At 41.7% G+C, this 18426-nt stretch overlaps 1 protein-coding gene across 1 annotated transcript; it reads right to left on the bottom strand.

Annotated features, from left to right (window-relative positions):
* Window positions 1–2313: 2313 nt before the first annotated feature.
* Window positions 2314–12627, bottom strand: MCM6 (minichromosome maintenance complex component 6). The gene is made up of 17 exons (XM_075180950.1): window positions 12399–12627; window positions 10562–10708; window positions 10356–10466; window positions 9816–10065; window positions 8605–8770; window positions 7630–7775; window positions 7313–7463; window positions 7085–7226; window positions 6169–6310; window positions 5844–5951; window positions 5598–5753; window positions 5017–5145; window positions 4764–4925; window positions 4471–4597; window positions 4066–4221; window positions 3828–3967; window positions 2314–3198 (listed from the first exon to the last, which is right to left on the bottom strand). Exons 1-17 carry the CDS (start codon window positions 12503–12505, stop codon window positions 3079–3081), a joined length of 2460 nt encoding a protein of 819 aa, XP_075037051.1. The 5' UTR covers window positions 12506–12627; the 3' UTR covers window positions 2314–3078.
* Between the last annotated feature and the right edge of the window lie 5799 nt (window positions 12628–18426).

Genomic DNA, 18426 nt, shown 5'->3' with positions numbered 1-18426 from the left:
TTGCTGCGTATCTAATAGACTTTGCCTCCTCGCTATAAAAATAAGCTGCATCTTTTCCTTAGTTACATAAATGCACATTAGACTGGCTTGGAACACGGAATAGGTTACCTAGATAACAGCCCTACAAACACAGAGCACCGACCTTATATCCACCATATAATACACAAGGACGTCTGTGTTAACAGACTTTATCAGTTGATTGTAAGTCTGAAACTGTGAAGCCGATTCAATTAGCAGTGATATTCAGGTAATGATCTTCATTCATTTTTCACTTACACCTAATAGATCGCCATTTTTGTGCTATAAACAACACCCAAGGCTATTTATAGAACCTTGCTGCTAACTGAATTGGCCCCAGTTATAAATGACTGCCAATAACCAATGATTGTTCATTGTAAATAAAAGAACACTTTATCTGTGCTGCATCGGAGACAGACTGTTCCTAATGGTACCTTTGGATAGAACATATGCCGGAGTTTGGTCTTTAACATTTCAAACTATGTGCACCTACATTATGTTTCCCATATCTACCTATGTATGTGTACAAGTCTTTTTTTCATTTAATGTAAGATATTTTTGAACATGTATGTTTTATATGCTAATTTTTATTTCTCTTTAATACCAACATCAAAGTCAAATCTTTGTATTGTTCAACCCTGCCAATAGCCTGTTTTTTTGGATTTTTAATATTGTTCTACTATATAGATATCATTGTTTAAATGAAAATGTGATCTTTTTTTTCAGGATACAATCCTGCACGGTTTACTTTCGGTGTTTTTATACAATTAAATAATACCGCCAAAAATGTATAAATAAATAAATCCGTTTTGGTTGGAGATCACATAAATCTGGCCTCAAAATCGGTCCGTTCACACCTAACAGGCCATGTTTTCCATATCTCTTATATGAAGCGCATTCATTACAGAAAATATTAAGAGATCTATGTGTAAATCTGTACAGCAGTTCCCAAAGACCAGATTTGAGAAACGCACTAAATTATGGCGAAATATTTAAAAATAACTTCTCTGCAGAATTCCCCCCTGACTTGGGGATATGGGGGGTTGTCCTCAAAGGCTATACTACTGCTGTACTCCTCTGTCCTATTAAAGAGTGGAGACTTGTTTTACATACTACCAGGTACAGTATCCCATATATTTAATATAGCAGAGAATGCTGATCTCACTAAAGTACCCAGAGCGCGCGGGGGATGTTCACCTCTATGGGGTGCAAAGACAAATTAGTGATGTTACATTACTGCGTACTGCCTTCACAACTATTCCAGAGGAACTCCCGCTGCAGGGAATTGAATTTGTCCAAAATTAACAGCTTTAGTATCAAACTTAGTAGTGGTAGAAGTGAGTGTGATATAATTTTGATAGAACACACACCAAGTGGTTTTGTTTTAACCCTTTAACATTCACACAAGTGCAGGAAGGTCTTCCTGCAACAGGAACCTTTATAAAAATGGGTTTAAAGGAAAAGGGTGGTTTTGTGATACCAATAAAATAAATATCTTATTTATAAGAATTCCTGAATAGAAATGTATTTGAATAAAGATAAAAAAAAAAATGTAATGACCTTTAGGTTATGGAGACGACCACCACCTGATTGTGTTAATTGCAGACAAAAGTGATGCCGAGTGAAAAGTACTTAAAGGACGCTTTCCTTCCTTCTCCCGCGCACATTTCATGTGGACCGGCAATCAAAAGGTCGCGCACAGCAGTTACTGGGGCAGTGCCCTTAAGTATTTTACTGGACTTATAGATACATTTGCACAATTAAATGCACTACACACCCACATATCCTGCAGTTGTGCAAATCACACGATTATTTCTATACATGGACAGAACTAAACTGGGGTGCATTGCAAAGCAGTTACAGAATCCTGGTGCTACATGGGCTGACTTCACCTGGAACGAGGGACAGGAAGCATTTCCAATTTGGCCAAATCCATTTCAGCATTCGGTCCAGTGAACCTGATCCTATGCAGTCAGATGACAACATGGGTATATAATGATTATTTGCCAATTTACAGGTATGCTCTGAAACCGATTCAGTTTTCACATTTTCCAGCTTTTCATCCGTCTTGTGCCCACGCGCACATATATTACGCCCCTTCGTTGACACTGTATTAATAGCCAGCTGACACAGGTGTCAAACTATATCTTTACACACATTTTTATTCCCATAATTTGCCCTGATACTGCCTGAAAAGTTCAATAAACAGCCATGAGGACCAGTCACTATAATTATAGCTGGTGGTAACGGACTGTGTCTAGGGTATAAAATGTAATAGGCAAAACATAAGACATATACAAGAACAATTGTAATGTATTTCCAAGAAATCTACAGCACTTAAAAGCAGTATAAAAATACACAAGATCAGTGTGTAAAACAGTGGAATACACAGAAAAAAAAAATCCCCCCAGTCCCAAAAATATTTTAAACTACTCATTAAAATGTGATCAGTATATCTATGACAAAACGTATACCCTTTGAAGTATACAGCTTGTCTACAAACTGAGAGGCAGCCCCTTCTGTTGTCTGATCGAATATTCAGCCTATTGTTCCACTAGGAATTAGTAACAGCATTAGGGATCAATAAAACAAAATCTCGCTCTTAAAATCAAGAATTGCTCAGCAACGGTCTTAAATTTTGTGATTACCATACATCCTCTTTAAAACTGCAACTGCCCTCAAGTCACTTAAAAGCCCTCTCCAACATATTCATACTGCCCTCGGCAATGGTCAGTGACCACGTATAAGAAGTTTTGCCACCGAGGAATTTGTCAGCTCTCAGAGTAGATTTATACGGTCATGGGATAAATAATGATGCATCATCATTTGGTAGGGCCATCTCTTAAACGCCATCAGACATAGAAGGTCTGCCCAAACCCTGGCCAGATATACCTGAAAATTATCTACACATATAAGCTACAGAATGTGAATAGCTCAATCTGTCAAATAAATGCAGCAGACGTGAAATCCCAGATGATGGTCCAGAACATAAGCTTTCAAAAGCTCAAAAGAAGTCTGTAAATGGGAAAAAGATCTATAATGTCTATGATGCCGACAGGTCTAATCCTCCAGTATGTAGTTGGGGTTCACAACTAAGTAAGGATCCTCTTCCTTTGTAACTTCCTCCTTGCTGGCCGAGCCCTTCAGCCCCGTCTGAGACAGTTCAATCAAGATTTGATCCTGAAGACAAGAAATAGATTAAAATAAATAGTTTTAAGAGCAACAATTGCCTCCCCTGAAAATATATAGTCAGATTGTGGGTATGAAATATACCCCACACATAAGAGAACACAGCATTGTACATATCAAAACATACAAATGTTCTAATCTAAATTTAGTTTTTATAACCCTGAAAAAATTAGTTTTATAATCCACGAACCCCAGAAACAGGTCCTAAAACGTCTTTATTGATTTTGATGCTCAGTATATGCACATCTGTGTTTTAGTGACAGCGGGCGAGAAGGACGGGTGTGCTGAAATTCTCTTTCTTTTTGGTTTGTTTTTTTAAATCAGTGTCCTTCAGTAGATTAGAATAGTCCACAGGGGACATTCCAAAAAACAGTTTCACTTTCGCAGCACCTGTGTGGTCTAACTGGAGTGTAAACCACGGCCAATAGGAATAAGGTCCATTATAGGCATTTAAATGTTATGGTGACAAAACATATTAGGTATTATTCATTTAAGAACATGAAAGAAAATCCCCCAAGATTCGCGAGACCTTCATGCAGATTGAGACCACCACCCCGACGACGCAGCGTGGTTTAGGGCGTCACTGCCAACTGCTCTGCGTCATCATAAAAACTACTCACGTAATGGACAAGTCTGTGTATAACTTTCTCGATTATTTGCTTGCGGTTGACGAGTTCCTCTTCAGAGTCAATTTCAGACTCGATCTCCTTCAGATACCAGTTAATGAGCTCACTTCTCCTCTGGGATGAATCATCCTCATCTGTAAGGAGCAAAACACAGACCACAGTTAGGACCGCCGCGTCCACACAGTACGTTGTGTATATATACACGTCATGAGGAAACCGAGCGGCTACCAACCTTCCCCCTTCCTCAGCTGCTGAACCAACAAGTTGGAGATCCGCTTGTATTCGGTGAAGCCGAGGCGGAAAGACGGTTTAGCTGCCGTCTCCATGGGCTCGCTGTCCGCGTGCCCGTTTATTCCATTCACGTGACCATTGGGAACTCCAGCATCACCTAGGAGGAGACAACAAGTTAGTAGCGGGTAGACCTTACATCAATACTTACAGAAATTGAAAATCTGACACCAAGGGGTATATTTACTAAACTGCAGGTTTGAAAAAGTGGAGATGTTGCTTATAGCAACCAATCAGATTCTAGCTGTCATTTTGTAGACTGTTGGATAACTAGAATCCGATTGTTGCTATAGGCAACATCTCCACTTTTTCAAACCCGCAGTTTAGTAAATCTAGGCCCCAGTCTCACCATTGACGCCCTCTTGAACTTCTTCTACCGCTTCTTCATCCTGATCCAAGTTCACATCGGGCGTTTCCACTCTAATAATAGATTTGTTCAACAACCGGAAAGCTTCTTTTACATGTTTTGGCTGCACCTGTAATAAAACAAGTCACAATAGGAGATGGGGGTGTTACTTATTTGCCATACAATAAACAATGGGAAGGTGCTAGGATACAGATAGAAGTATTTGTGCAGAATGTTTATTTCACAGATGTAAACAACAGCCTATACCCGATTCTTGTACAATGTTCTATTCTCACCTCGTCACTGCAGTGCATTCTGGCCATCGCCTCTGACAATCTGATCATACTCTCCAGCTGTCTTACAGTTATCCTCCAGGACGACTTGGTGACGCCGGACCCATCCCGCTGACGCAGGCGCTTGTACTGTTCCACTATGAAATCCTCCGACTCTTTAGAGATCTGTTGGTAAACAGGGAACTTCGTAAAACAAAAAAAAAAAACACAACAGAAAAAACAGCAGAAACAGCAGTAAATTTATTCTGAAACTTACTCTGGGTTTGAACTGCCGGGCGAAGAGCAGGTATCTGCGGACTTCGTCAACGGAGTAAACGCGGTCAATCGATTCTTCAATCCTGGAGTGCAGGTCAACAATACGTCGAGCAATGGCGTAATCTGTCACCTTAAAACCGTTACAGGATATTAGAAGATACTTCTTAAACATGATGTGAAATGTGTGTTCTGCACTAACTATGGCAAGTTTAACATGTATCTATGCGGAGCACGGTGGCTCAGTGGTTAGTACTTCTGCCTTACAGCACTGGGGTCATGAGTTCAATTCCCGACCATGGACTTATCTGTGTGGAGTTTGTATGTTCTCCCTGTGTTCGCGTGGGTTTCCTCCAGGTGCTCCGGTTTCCTCCCACACTCCAAATACATACTAATAGTTTATCAAAATTGACCCTAGTCTGTGTGTGTTATGGAATTTAGCCTGTGAGCTCCAATGGGGCAGGGACTTATGCGAGTGAGTTCTCTGTACAGCGCTGCGGAATTAGTGGAGCTATATAAATAAATGGTAATAACAATAAATCTTTAATATTTAACAAATGGGAATGCCACTCCATTTTGTGTTACCTCATTACATTCATCAACCAGGATGAAGAAGAGATCAAATCTTGACATGATGGGAGCAGACAAGTTTACGTTCTGTTTCAGGGACTTCGACCTGTCATAACGGCCGCTGACGGGATTTGCAGCAGCCAAGATAGACGTCCTTGCGTTTAGCGTGGCCTAGAAGAGAACAGATTACAGATGTCAGAAGGTTCATTTCTGGATAACAAGAGCCTTGGTCGCTGCACCTTGATATGTTGAACTCTTTACCTTGACACCAGCTTTGGTGATGGAAATGGTTTGCTGTTCCATAGCTTCATGAATTGCCACCTGGTCCTTGAGATCCATCTTGTCGAACTCATCAATGCAACACACACCCTGGAGAGAATAAAAGCTCAATGACTGGACGCTCAATACTTATCGACTATGGGGCAATTTGCTAAAACACGTCATAAAATGGGCAAAAACTGCAGGAATGTAGCGAGCAGCCATATCGTCTATTCATACAATTCTAACGCTCCCTCTCCCCAGGTTGTCATCCCTCAGGGACCACAAACAGTGACAATAAAAGCAGAAGAACCAACACAACACTCACATTGTCCGCCAGCATCAACGCTCCGGCTTCAATCACAAACTCGTGCGATTCCTCGTCCTTCACTACAGCCGCCGTTAGACCCGCGGCAGTGGAGGCCTTCCCGCTTGTGTACACCGCCCGGGGGCTGAACTCCTCAACATGCCTGGTGGAGGGAAAGTTATTCCATCAATCCAGCAGATAATCACTCTTTAATAAATCAAGGCAATCAAGAGTCAAAAAAGCAGAGTATACTGAACTCTATCATTCAATTTTAAGCTTAACACAAGTTTGCACTATAGAGCCCACTGGCTCTGTCCTGCATTTTACATTTTTGTTTAGTTGGAATCTTACTTGTTTTCTGCAATAAAATGTTCTCTTCAGATGAATATTCCTGTGTTATGGCCTGGTTAACAAATATTAACTTTTACAGCCCTATCGGGTTTTCTGCAGCATAGGTTATACAATGTTAGCTATACGTTGCACAAGTCTGTTACATAAAGAGAGGAGGTACAAGGTCTAGTTTAGTTGGGGATGTAATACAGTTTTGGTCTTCAGATCCATTAAGGAATGAAAAAAAATGTGAGCAGCGGCTCAATGTAATATAACAGTTTTTGGAGGAATCAAACCCTCTGGGAGCCCATGCAGACTGCCATACTGAACCAGAGCCATCTAATGCCAGTGAGGAGACATCCTGTCTGTCAATCTGCATAAGGTCAGCACAGGGCAACAGACTTAGAACAAGGTTACTGACAGATGGCAGAGTTGCAGCATTTATTCTTGATTATTTCTTTTCTGGAGACCCATTAAGTCAGGACCGTTGCATTTTGCAAATATACACATCCAAGAATGAAACGGTCAATAGAAATACTCCATAGCAATCCATAATGTTCTAAAGTTTTAAAGGGGTTGAGCTATTTACCAATCAAATTGTACTCACTTGAGGAACTGACTCTTGGCCGTACTGGGATCTCCAACAACGCACACATTGATGTCCCCACGTAGAGACGTACCCTCCATGGTCGTCTTAGGAACACCCCCAAACAGCATAAGCAAAATGCCTCTCTTCACCTCGTCATTGCCTGAATGAGGAATAAAGACACCAAATTAACCAGATACTTACACCCACAAGATGCAGCCGATGGTGCTGTGGGAGGACCCTGCTTACCGTGGACAGTAGGGAAGAGGCTGGTGCATAGATTGTGGTAAAGGTTTTTGTCTTGGCTCATTTCAAACACCTTCTCCCATTCCTTCACAGACATCTGGTTCTTGATGCTCTCTGCCGTCATGTCCTCCTCATTAAGGTCTTTGCCACCAAACTGAAACAAGACCGCAGTTAGGTCTGGATGCTGCTAGTGATCTGCTCCAAGCCTCCAAAATGCGCACATTTAACAGTAATTTCTGCAGATCAGGGAAACCTCGTCTTTCTACTTAAAGAGCACCTATGGCCACAGATTGATCTATCACCCTCCCCACATTACATACCCTGGGATTTGTTGGTGCGACGTAGCAAGCGAGGAAGACAAGTTTGTAAGACAAATCTCTAACACCGAGGGCTCGGAGGCCACGTACTCCTTCTGCTTCGTAGCCTTCTCCCCCTCCCACCCGGGAGCTGGTCTCTGCACGAACACCTGCCGGGAAAACATTTGGTCATTTTAACATTGATGTTTAACGGGAGAGCTCTGGGCATTCTGCCACATTCTGTTACACTGAAAATAAATTGCACACAATGCTGTGGGCACCAGACTCATTCATCCCGGTGACCGCATGTGTTTCAATTCAGCACAAAAAAAACATAGGTCACAAACTCTCATGGCGCTTTCTCGTGTTTTATTCTAAACTGAATGCCGAACAAAATGCTTCCAGAGGCCTTGATTACGTTACATTGAAGTTAAACCATTTCCAGTGTAGACACACATTTCATAATGCACAATTTACAAGCTCCAATACATCTAGAGGCAACTATTATAAAACACTTGAGCCAGAAAAAGGTTTAAGCTATAGTGCAATGCAGCTGGTGAAACACAATGGCACAAGAAAACCACTCATTGTAGCATAACGAACAATGCATGTATTCAGCACAACCATAGAATTCCATTGTAGTTTACAGACTGGCAATGCGTCGGAAACTTTCATTCAATTTCAAATCTTCTTCAGAATCTGTGTGTACAGGTCCATTCACTTGTATAATCTTTTGAGAATAACAGTATCAAAAGTCTTTTATAGGTTTAAGACGTGGCTCATGCTGATTGTTTAAGTTGCTGTGGACAGTGTAAAGGTTAGCCACATAAATGTTATACAATGTTACACTCAATGAGCTAGGAGGTGAATTATTACCACATTACATAATGATATATAGCCCGGACTCTGACATTTAATAACAGACACGCTGTATACAATCTATTTCTGTCTTGTCTATCGTAACGTTATCTCTATAGATATGGCCCATAAATCAGATACCTGGAGTAGCCAACTGAGCGATATCTGGGACAACGATAAGGGAACCGGTGAAATCACATCTGTCCCCGGCCTGACACGACTCCACGGCTTCTGCCCGCAGAATAATTTCCAGGCTGCGTGGAATACTGCCACGTGGAAGCTCCGCCTGCGTCTCCTGGATACGAACCTGCACAAACAGACGGGGGTCAGCAGTTAGTTACAGCAGCACAGTACATCATGCTTTAAAAGGAAGTAAAAACTTTTAATTTAGCTACAATATTCCTGTAAAATATTAGCCTGTTATCCCTTTAAACATTATATTTTTCCGCACACACCACATTTAGGACTTCATTCGTACATCTATACTTGTGGCGGGTGGAACGCAGAGCTTAAATGAAAGATAAGGGGATCTTGTGCAATAGAACAATTCCGCAAGGGTGCACAAAATTTTGCACACAAGCCGAGAGTATAGTCCCTTTTACCAAGCTGACTTATGGTGTAAAGGATCAGCAAAGACCGAACCTAATTGTACCCTCCTGCTGTTTATTTTAATATCTGGCTATTAATATGTCCCTTTATGAATACAAATACCATCACACAAACGCATCTTGTTGGCACTGCTGTCTGCATATCCATATCCCTGAGAGAGACTGACAATCATCCACTGTACTGTATACTTGAACACCTTAGGGCAGTGTTTCTCAAATCCAGTCCTCAGGACCCCCTAGCAGTACATGTTTTCCAAATCTCCTTGCTGGAGCACAGGTGTATTCATTACTGACCGACACAGTGTAGCAGGTGGTATAATTATTTCACTGGTCACCTGGCAATCTGCACTGTTAGTGGGTCCTGAGGACTGGATTTGAGAAACACTGCCTTAGGGGATGGGGTGCACCCCTCCAGCATGCAGTCATCTCACATTATAGCCCTCACATAGACCTGAGCTGTGCACCCATGACTTAGCAGCAGATCAATGATGTCTCTGCTTGTACCAATATGATCTATTCAGGCTCCAAGTGTGATACATCAGAGAGGCAGAACAGGGCACCAGATGTAGGAAATGCATCAGTTCATACATTATAGAAATCAGATATTAACAAGTGCACTGGAACAAGGAATCTATATATAAGATCACCAAGGCGAATACATGCAAAACAATCCCAGCTCACTATACAATGCCCACCTTTTACAGCAAATACACATCCCACATTACACTTGAAATATGTTATTACCTTCTGGAAATCAACAAATCTAGACTTATTGGTGTCCAGCATAAACCTCCGTCTGTTGGCACACACCGGGTTCCTGCAGATACTGGGCTGGGTGTATTTAAACTGTTGCTCCACATCTTTGACCAGAGTCTGACAATCCAGGCACATGAAGGTGCCACTAACCAGTTCCGGGTGCACAGGGTGAGTCCTGACAACCTGACCACTGATCCTCATCAGGGAGCCAATGCGAGGTGTGGTCAGCTCTCGGATCCTGCGAGGACACCACAAGTTAGGACTCATTGCAATTATTAGACAGCTACGAAAGATGCATAAACCCCCCTCCCCCAAAAACCAAAGTGACGGACAGCAGAGATAACGGTAAAGTCTCCAATGCCTCTTGCATTTTCATTAATACAAGAGAATATTTTAGCAGACACCCCGATCAGTCACTCTGAGCCTTCCAGACAGCTGAATATGTAAATAAATGTTCCCTCCTATGAAGAAGAAAAAAAAAAATAACCTATCATGGAACAAGGGTTAATTACATAGAACGGTTCTTACTTATGTCTGGTAGGAAGGTCTTGGAAAGCCACATAGAATTCCTTGTTTTGTGGCACATTTCCATGGTCTCTCGCAAAGCCTCGGACCGCTCTACACAGGTATGGATAGACTCTGAAAGGGAGGAAACAAATGGTGACAATGTGAAGAATTTACCTAAAGAGGATTCTGCAATTGCTCCAGTGATACAATAATCACCAACTGATTACCTGTAGAATTCTTCCTGGACAGTGGTAGCCAGTTGCTGATTAAACTGCTCTAGGTCCTGGAAGCTGACCAGCAGGGTGTTCCTCTCAGGACGGATTAGCTCCTCAGCGTCATTCTTGTACTTTAGCTCTCCATCCACATTCTGAAACCTGCAATTTGACAAACCCAATTTATTAGCCTCATTATTGCATGGGGCAACTAAGTGTTATAGTAAATGTTTTACATGCATGGTTTTAAAGCCTAAAGAACTAGACCTATCGGAGTAACGGTAATGTAGGGAGTGGTGTATCTTCTGCCATCCAGCAAGCATTAGGACAGGAGTAGTAACTTTGGGGGCAAACACAAGTAAAAGGCCTCTGGTTAGAAAATATGAGTTGCTTTTATTGGTTATTTAAGCTTCATAAATAGCTATTGTACAGCTGCTGTCTGTGTTTTTAAATCTAAGCAGTATGAGAGTATAAGGAGTGTGAGTGTATCAAACAAACGTTTTTATAACAAGGAGTATGAATAACTTGCATAGGAACTTATGGTATAGTGTGGACAATTGCAAAGCCTTAATCTATACTCAATTAGCACTTGAAACCTCATTTGAGGTGATGTCACTACTCCCAATGTGTTATGTTTTAACTTTTGGACCAGACATGATAATTTCCAAAATCCTGTAGAAGATGTAAGCAGCTACAGTTAGGTCTTATAATGCACCAAGTTCCACAATGTGGAAGCCAAAACTCCAGTAGTTGCACAGATCTCCAACATAAATGTGACTTCTGTCAGCCAAGGTCCATCCCTACACACAATGCACGTTTAATACAGTAATGTTTTTATTTAATTACAGGCTTTGTTTTATAGGAGGATGATACAATTAATTCCTAACTGTAGTTTTATCTAGAGGGTGTAGAGTACAAAGTATATATTTGACAGAAACTTCAGCAAGGGTATTCAGCATTAATGTAAGAAATTGGTACACAAGTCTTCCTAGGATAATGGACAGTGTTTTCAAATCTGATCAAATTGAAGTCAGACAGACACTCAACATGTGTGAAGTTTACACTCTGAACATCACTGCTCTGGAAGAGAAAACCCTCCTCATAAAAAAAACAAGACAAATGGGTTATAGCAGTGGCTCCCAAACTGAGTGCCGCAACCAGGGCCAGTGGTAAGCAAAGCAGGGGACTACTTAGTAACTATTTTGGCTTAGGGGTGCCTTGAAAAAAAATTATGGAGACCATAAGGGTGCCTCGAACTGAAAAAAAGTTTGGGATCCACTGGGTTATAGACTTCTCTGCAATGTGGTAAGCAAGTGACAGACACACAGACACATAAGCTTTATTACATGCAATGTTAGTACTGGTCACATAAAGGAGACAGTTGCCACATGTGACATATCCTGCACACAGACATCTAAACGTTAGTCCTGTATAAATAACATAGGACACTATAGAGTAAATTATAACATGCACCAGTACTGGAAGACTCTTCCAGCAAGGCTGCACTAACAGATTGGGACGGGGGGGGGGGACGGGGGGTCTTCCCAGTATGATAAAAGGCACCAAGCAGAGGTCAGTTATGTGGGGGATGGTGGTGCATGGAGTCCACGCAGGACTATATTTTTTGGGGCAAATGGGTAACAGAGGGGATCAGTATTTGGGGGGGGGCAGGGATGAGCCCCAGTACAAGGAGTAAATTAAATAAAAGGCCGTCGGATCAGCATCTCCCCAGATTGTACAGGGGATCAAGGTCGGTATTAAGGGGGGACAAGGGCACAGGAGCACACACAGAGAGACCAGAGGGGGAAGCGGGTGGGCAACAGCCGGAGCTCGGGGGTCCCGGGACACTCACTCCTCCAGGAAGTCCTGAAACAGTTTCTGGCACTTCTCGGCCACCTCGTCCTTGACGAGCGCGGCTGCTTCGGCCGCGGCGGAGGCGTTGGGCTCAGACACGTCCATGGTACTAACTGCTGCTAAGTAGCCGCTTCCTGCTCTGTCCGGGACCACGATAGACTTTTCGCGCCAAACTGCGGCGTCACGTGTTTCGTTTCGCGCCAGTACCGACCTATAGGAGAAGAGAGACGGCTGAGATTTTCGCGCCACTGGTGAAGGGGGCGGGGCTATTCGTGGAGCATGAACGTTTAACCCTCTGTGCGCTGGACAGAATTGACCTGACGTACTGTAAGGAGAGCGCCCTCTAGCGCTGGCGGATACATTATCAGAGAGAGTTCACGGGGGCTTCTTTTTTACTGAAAATTGTGTGTCAGGAGAACTAGGATTATGTATATCAAAATACTATTTTCATTTAAAGTAAATTTGCATTCCTCACACAACATTGTTTTTCAAGTAACAATGGTGTTATTCCCTCCCTGCAATGTATGGAACAGCAAATAGTTCTAGTTTTACATTTTTGTAAACAGCAAATTCACTAAAGCAGAAGAGTGGCCATTTTCATGGAGACCAAGATTTAATCATAGACTGACAGGTAAGTCAACATGACTTCAATAATGGAGACAGAAATGTAAAAGACACTTTAGTCTCTAGAGATTCATTAGCTGCTTTTCTTTAACGCATAGTTGCCTACTCTCCTGGAATGTCCGGGAGACTCCCGCATTTCTGGGAGACCTCCTGGGCTCCCGGAAGAGCAGGGCAACCTCCCCGTTCTCGCCCTTGCAATAGATAAGGGGGGGGCTTAATGACGCAAGTATCGTATTATTCAATACAGGAGTAATTCAGAGACCCTTTTTCCTGATTTCAAGAACAGCTTTAACAAGAGCCCATGTGACCCCACCCTAAATAAAGCCAAACCATATGTAACCCTCCTATAGGTTGGTGTTATTAGAGTGCAGTGTGGATCATACCTGGTCTCCCGATGCTCTTCTAAGAATCCTGACACAGTAATGGGACAGAGAACCATCAGGTCCCCAATACAAATAGGACACCAAAATTTAAGTAACATCAAATTTATTATTCAGGAACAATATATTACTAAAATGTTTTTTTTGCGGGCAAATAATGCTTAGCAAAAAATACCATATAATTACAATTTTCTAGTTATAAGCAATGCTACTCACAAATATTTTACTTTTAATTTAAATCAATATTCACTGTCTTTGAATGATTTGGCAATAGTTATTATGGAAATTGCGCGTCGCATTTAAACACATTTGTACATTTCTACATACTGCATACCAGATAAAACAATTACTCTTTTTCTTTCTCTATGAACAATCGGTAGTCTTTGTGGTAGTGGACGTAGCCAGGCAATATGGATGCCAACCACAAGATGGAGGATGTTTCTGAGGTGACAGTTAGTTACAGTTATAATGGAGGTTCTGTGTGATCGTGAGGTCACTGGACACACATCACACTTATCTGGTGATTAAACATAAGTATCAGCCACTGCTGCTTCTCTGTTCCTCTGTCAGTTCTCCTGGTCACTGCTGCTGTCGCTCCAGTTCATTAGCTGTCTTTTTATCTGTTTTTCTCTATATTATCCTATCACAAGGCTCCTCAGCCCTCTCTCCGTTACTCTGCTAACTTGAATCAGTCTCCACAGTCTCATCATTTTTCCTGTCACACAAATCACAGAATTTTCCAGCAGCCCTCACAGGCTGGACTTTTCTGGGTCTTTAAGTCTCTCCAGTATCGCGCTGTGAGACATTCCTGTTTCACTGGTTCCTAGTGCCAAACAGTTTCTGGGTATCATCACATGCCTCCCGACTGAAATCGTGCATGTCCTCACGCAATAGTGAGCAGTAAAAGTTCATATAATATAGTCAGTTCAAACAGTAACATAACTTATTAACTTCAACACTCAAGGAATATACAGTAGATAACAGTTTACTCCCTATAACGGGCGGGTAACACACCTTTGTTGCATCTTTTTGACCGTCTAAGGGTGGGTTCATTTACATTACTCTTGGACGAGCTAGGAGTAAGGGCATTGATGGTGTCTACCTAGGCCTCCACATACATTACTGACCTTGGAACTTGTCTTCTGACTTCTCCAATGGCAATTGGCCCACACATAAAAGTGATTAAATCAATAGGTTCATTAAAGGGATTACGCCTCAGGGGTCCTCATCCCTCTGCCGTCGGGTGAATCTTCTGCCGGTGGTCTCGGACTAGCAGCAGTACACAACTGCTTTATTTATACTTTATTTATTTACAATTGGGTATCTACTTGTCTAAATATCTTCTGATGCTTCTGTCCATCTAATGACCTGATTGTTACTGCCTCTTCCCCCTCCATACTGCATGCCAAACATTTCAAATACTGCATGTCAAACATTTCAAATTTAGTGTGTGCGTAGCATTTCAACATCTTTATGTCTTACACTTTACACTAATTTTTTGTTGTTGTTTAATTTATCCAATGGGCTTGCTTTAGTTGGTGGCATGGCAGATGACATTTTTTTTTTGTAGCCTCTGCAACGTTCTACATGCGATCGCTGAATGTCGATTATACCCAGAAAAAACCCTCTCACGCAAACACCCCTTTTTAACCATAGATTTCACTGAATGACCCTTTCAAAATAGACAAGTATTGAAAAATAGAATATAATATATGGCTTTTTTGGGGGTGTGCAGCTGCTGCTGAATCTCACATGCAAACACCCAGTTCTTTTCAAAATTATTTCGGTCCTCACTGCCCCACACAAGATTACTTTCACTAGAGAAACTTTAAATTTTAAAAGAAATAAATATATTTGTTTTTTGGATTCTACTACTGTCATACAGCAAAATCACATTTTTTCTCCAAGAACTAAAAATATACTACTTAGTTCAGAATGATATCTATCTAACTCAGTCTGTATATAATGTCTAGTACTATTATATATATGCAATGCACAACAACCAGTTGCCACTACTCCGTGTAAAGTGTATTTAAGATTGAAATTAAAAGCAATTGATCAGCAAACAATTCTATGTGACTATTCTCCACAGAACTGTTTTGCAATAATGACAGGATCCTATTGCTTTCCTATGTCCCTTGTTCACCTTGAACGCTATTTTCTGAGAAGAGCATCGCAGCTAATCTCCTCCCTACACGCTGTCTGTTCTAGAAGGGCACTTGAGAAAATAAGGGAAAACTATATATACAAAAGATGTTTTGCCTCGTTTTGAGATCCGAGTTTGGCGGGAGAAATTAATTCACGATTTTTTCTCAACGTCGGATCTTGGGGGATTCCACATGATCCGATCCACTCATCTCTAATAGTGACTCAGCACAATGCCCCGAGGTAGCTCAGAGAGAGCAAGGAAGACACACACACAGCTGTGTGTTACATTAGTCTCGCTACGGGAAGATCTGCGCAGCTACAACAGATGTATGAAGTGAGGTCTAATTGTGAAGGTGCATTTGACAAGTATGAGAGAACCTGTTTATCGGTATAGACTGCAGCTGATTGGACGGCTTTGTCAGGTGTTGTCATTTCCCCAATCTGTCTCCAGTGTGCACCTGAAATTCTTCCTTTTACAGCACAGTGGTCTCCCTCCTGATTACATATTGCGAGCTCTTAAGAACATACTTACCAACTCTCCCGGAATGTCCCTGAGACTCTCGGATTCCGGGTAGGTCTCCCGGACTCTCGGTAGAGTATGGCAGCGTCCCACATCATAGTGAAAGAGGCAGTATTAGATCGTAAATGACGCAATTCTCAGGGAATCGCGGAATTTGGCCCCCGGGGCCAAAATGGTGTGATTTTTGCATAGCTCCAAGCAGTCAATAAGCAGACTCTGTTAAGACCATGCAAACAGATTTAATGTAAATAGACATGTAACTTTTCCATATATGTTGGACCCTTTACTATATGTTGCATTTTAGGCATTTGATTGTACACGCTATTGGGTGCACTTTAAAGGTCCAACTAAGTACTAACTACCAGATCATTGAATGGTGCTGCCGAGAGACAATTTTACTAAGCAATGTATCAGACCAGACAAATAAGAGAACGTACCCACCCTACCCCTATAGGCACCCCCGGGATTAAACCAACTCTCATACACCACTATCCTCTGAGAAACTACAGCTGAAACACGTTAGCTAAAGATACACCCAGAATCGCTGTGCGGAATGATTCTCCTTATAACTTTTTGTTGAAACACTGAGGTACAGTTTACCATTTGGACTACGGCTTCCAAATAAAGGAATATTTTTATTATATTCTAAAGTTGGGTATTATCACCGAAATTGCACCTGCGTACCACAGACAAGCTTTGGAGTAACTCCGCAGAACTATAGACCCACCGCGAGTATCTCTTCTCGTGACTTGAACCAATTTGTAGGGAATGATAGTTTAGCCTTAATGTTTGCATGTTTGGCTTTCTCAAGGTGCGATTATCGCTGGGTCAAGTTTGTGTGGCGCTCTGATGCCATCTGAAATTGATGTACGTGGAGAGGATTTGCTTTTCAATTATTGGTGAACACAGGATGGAACTGATCTACTTTCTTGACATAACTGGTCATAAGAACAGTGCAAACTTTTCTACTTACCAGCAGGTTAACCACCGACAACAGGTTGCCAGTGGCAATGAGCATAGCAATTGGGGGCACGCTCAAAGTGTTGGGGGTCCCGCTGGATTGCGCGAGTGCTGAGCCCCATATGAGCAGCACGGTTGGCTAAGTGGTTAGCACTTCTGCCTTACAGATCTATGTGGAGTTTGTATGTTCTCCCCGTGTTTGCGTAGGTTTCCTCCGGGTGCTCCGGTGTCCTCCCACACTCCAAAAACATACTAGTAGGTTAATTGGCTGCTATCAAATTGACCCTAGTCCTTGTATGTGTTAGGGAATTTACACTGTAAGCTCCAATGGGGCAGGGACTGATGTGAGTGAGTTCTCTGTACAGCGCTGCGGAATTAGTGGTGCTATATAAATAAATGGTGATGATGATGATATGAGTAATCTTTTGGGACATACTTCTGATATTCCATCCAAAACTGGATTCTCATTTTGGATGGAATTATCGTTCTCCATTCTGGAAAGACTTGTCAGAACATGAATTATTACTTGCCATTTAAAATAAACGGTTTCATTTCTAAATCAACCTAGCTTCCCCATTAAATAGGATACAATATACCAGAGTCACAGATAGGAATGACAAGGAGATGAAATGTTTATAACTCTGGCTCGATGACATTGAGAAGCAACTCGTAAATCTGGAGTTATCTGGGTGCTGCATGCCTGCAGAAAAACTATTCCTAGAAAATAAACCGGCTTTGACAGCAGCATCATAGGTGGAGGAGATATGACATTTAACTGCCAACATCTCCTTCAGAGGTTTAAATATATTACTGTATTACGTCTTTCTTTGATGTACAGTGTTCTGCATATCAAACATCTTGTTGCAGACTTGTAATTTATAATAAAATTGTCTTGAGCACTCACAGTCAAGGGTATTAAAAAGCCAAAGAAATCCATGAGACTGCTATGGGGTAAGGCAAGTCTATACACTTATTAACATCATATGTGAAGGATAAAATACTTCACTTTTATATGAATGCAGTTTCATCTAATGTGGAGTTTTAAAATAAAGAATTTTGATATTTTTCAGAGTTACACTTTTGCATTTAGCTATCCTCCCTAACTCCAATACCCCTTTTTTCTCCAAACACTTACAGATCAAACCAAAGATGGCTGGGTGGCCAATTTGGACAATGCTTTTGTCACTTCGATGATGAATCAATATTAATAAGCATTCAGCCTGTCCATTTAATAGAAAACAGTGACATCACTAGTTCCAAAGGTATTGATAAGCTGCGCTCACAAACCGCTGTCTCCACTCTGCGTAGCTGACAGGTGCATTTTACTCCGGACACGAACAGCAAAAATACAGACCCACCCAATGTCCCCGCAACAAAAGAAAATAAATTTGACC

The sequence above is a fragment of the Mixophyes fleayi genome, chromosome 7, assembly GCF_038048845.1.
Source record: "Mixophyes fleayi isolate aMixFle1 chromosome 7, aMixFle1.hap1, whole genome shotgun sequence".
NCBI classification, from domain to species: Eukaryota; Metazoa; Chordata; class Amphibia; order Anura; family Limnodynastidae; genus Mixophyes; species Mixophyes fleayi.
The sequence above is the reverse complement of the archived record's forward strand: the minus strand, read 5'-3'. Positions and strand labels throughout refer to the sequence as shown.

Bases quoted from the DNA above. Each gene is read 5' to 3' on its own strand.
- MCM6 (XM_075180950.1), bottom strand. From the start codon at position 12,505: ATGGACGTGTCTGAGCCCAACGCCTCCGCCGCGGCCGAAGCAGCCGCG. The intron at 10,467-10,561 runs GTAATCAGTTGG...CCTCCCTTTCAG, and splicing joins GTCCAGGAAGAATTCTACAG to AGTCTATCCATACCTGTGTA. The intron at 6,311-7,084 runs GTGAGTACAATT...TCCCTCCACCAG, and splicing joins GCCAAGAGTCAGTTCCTCAA to GCATGTTGAGGAGTTCAGCC.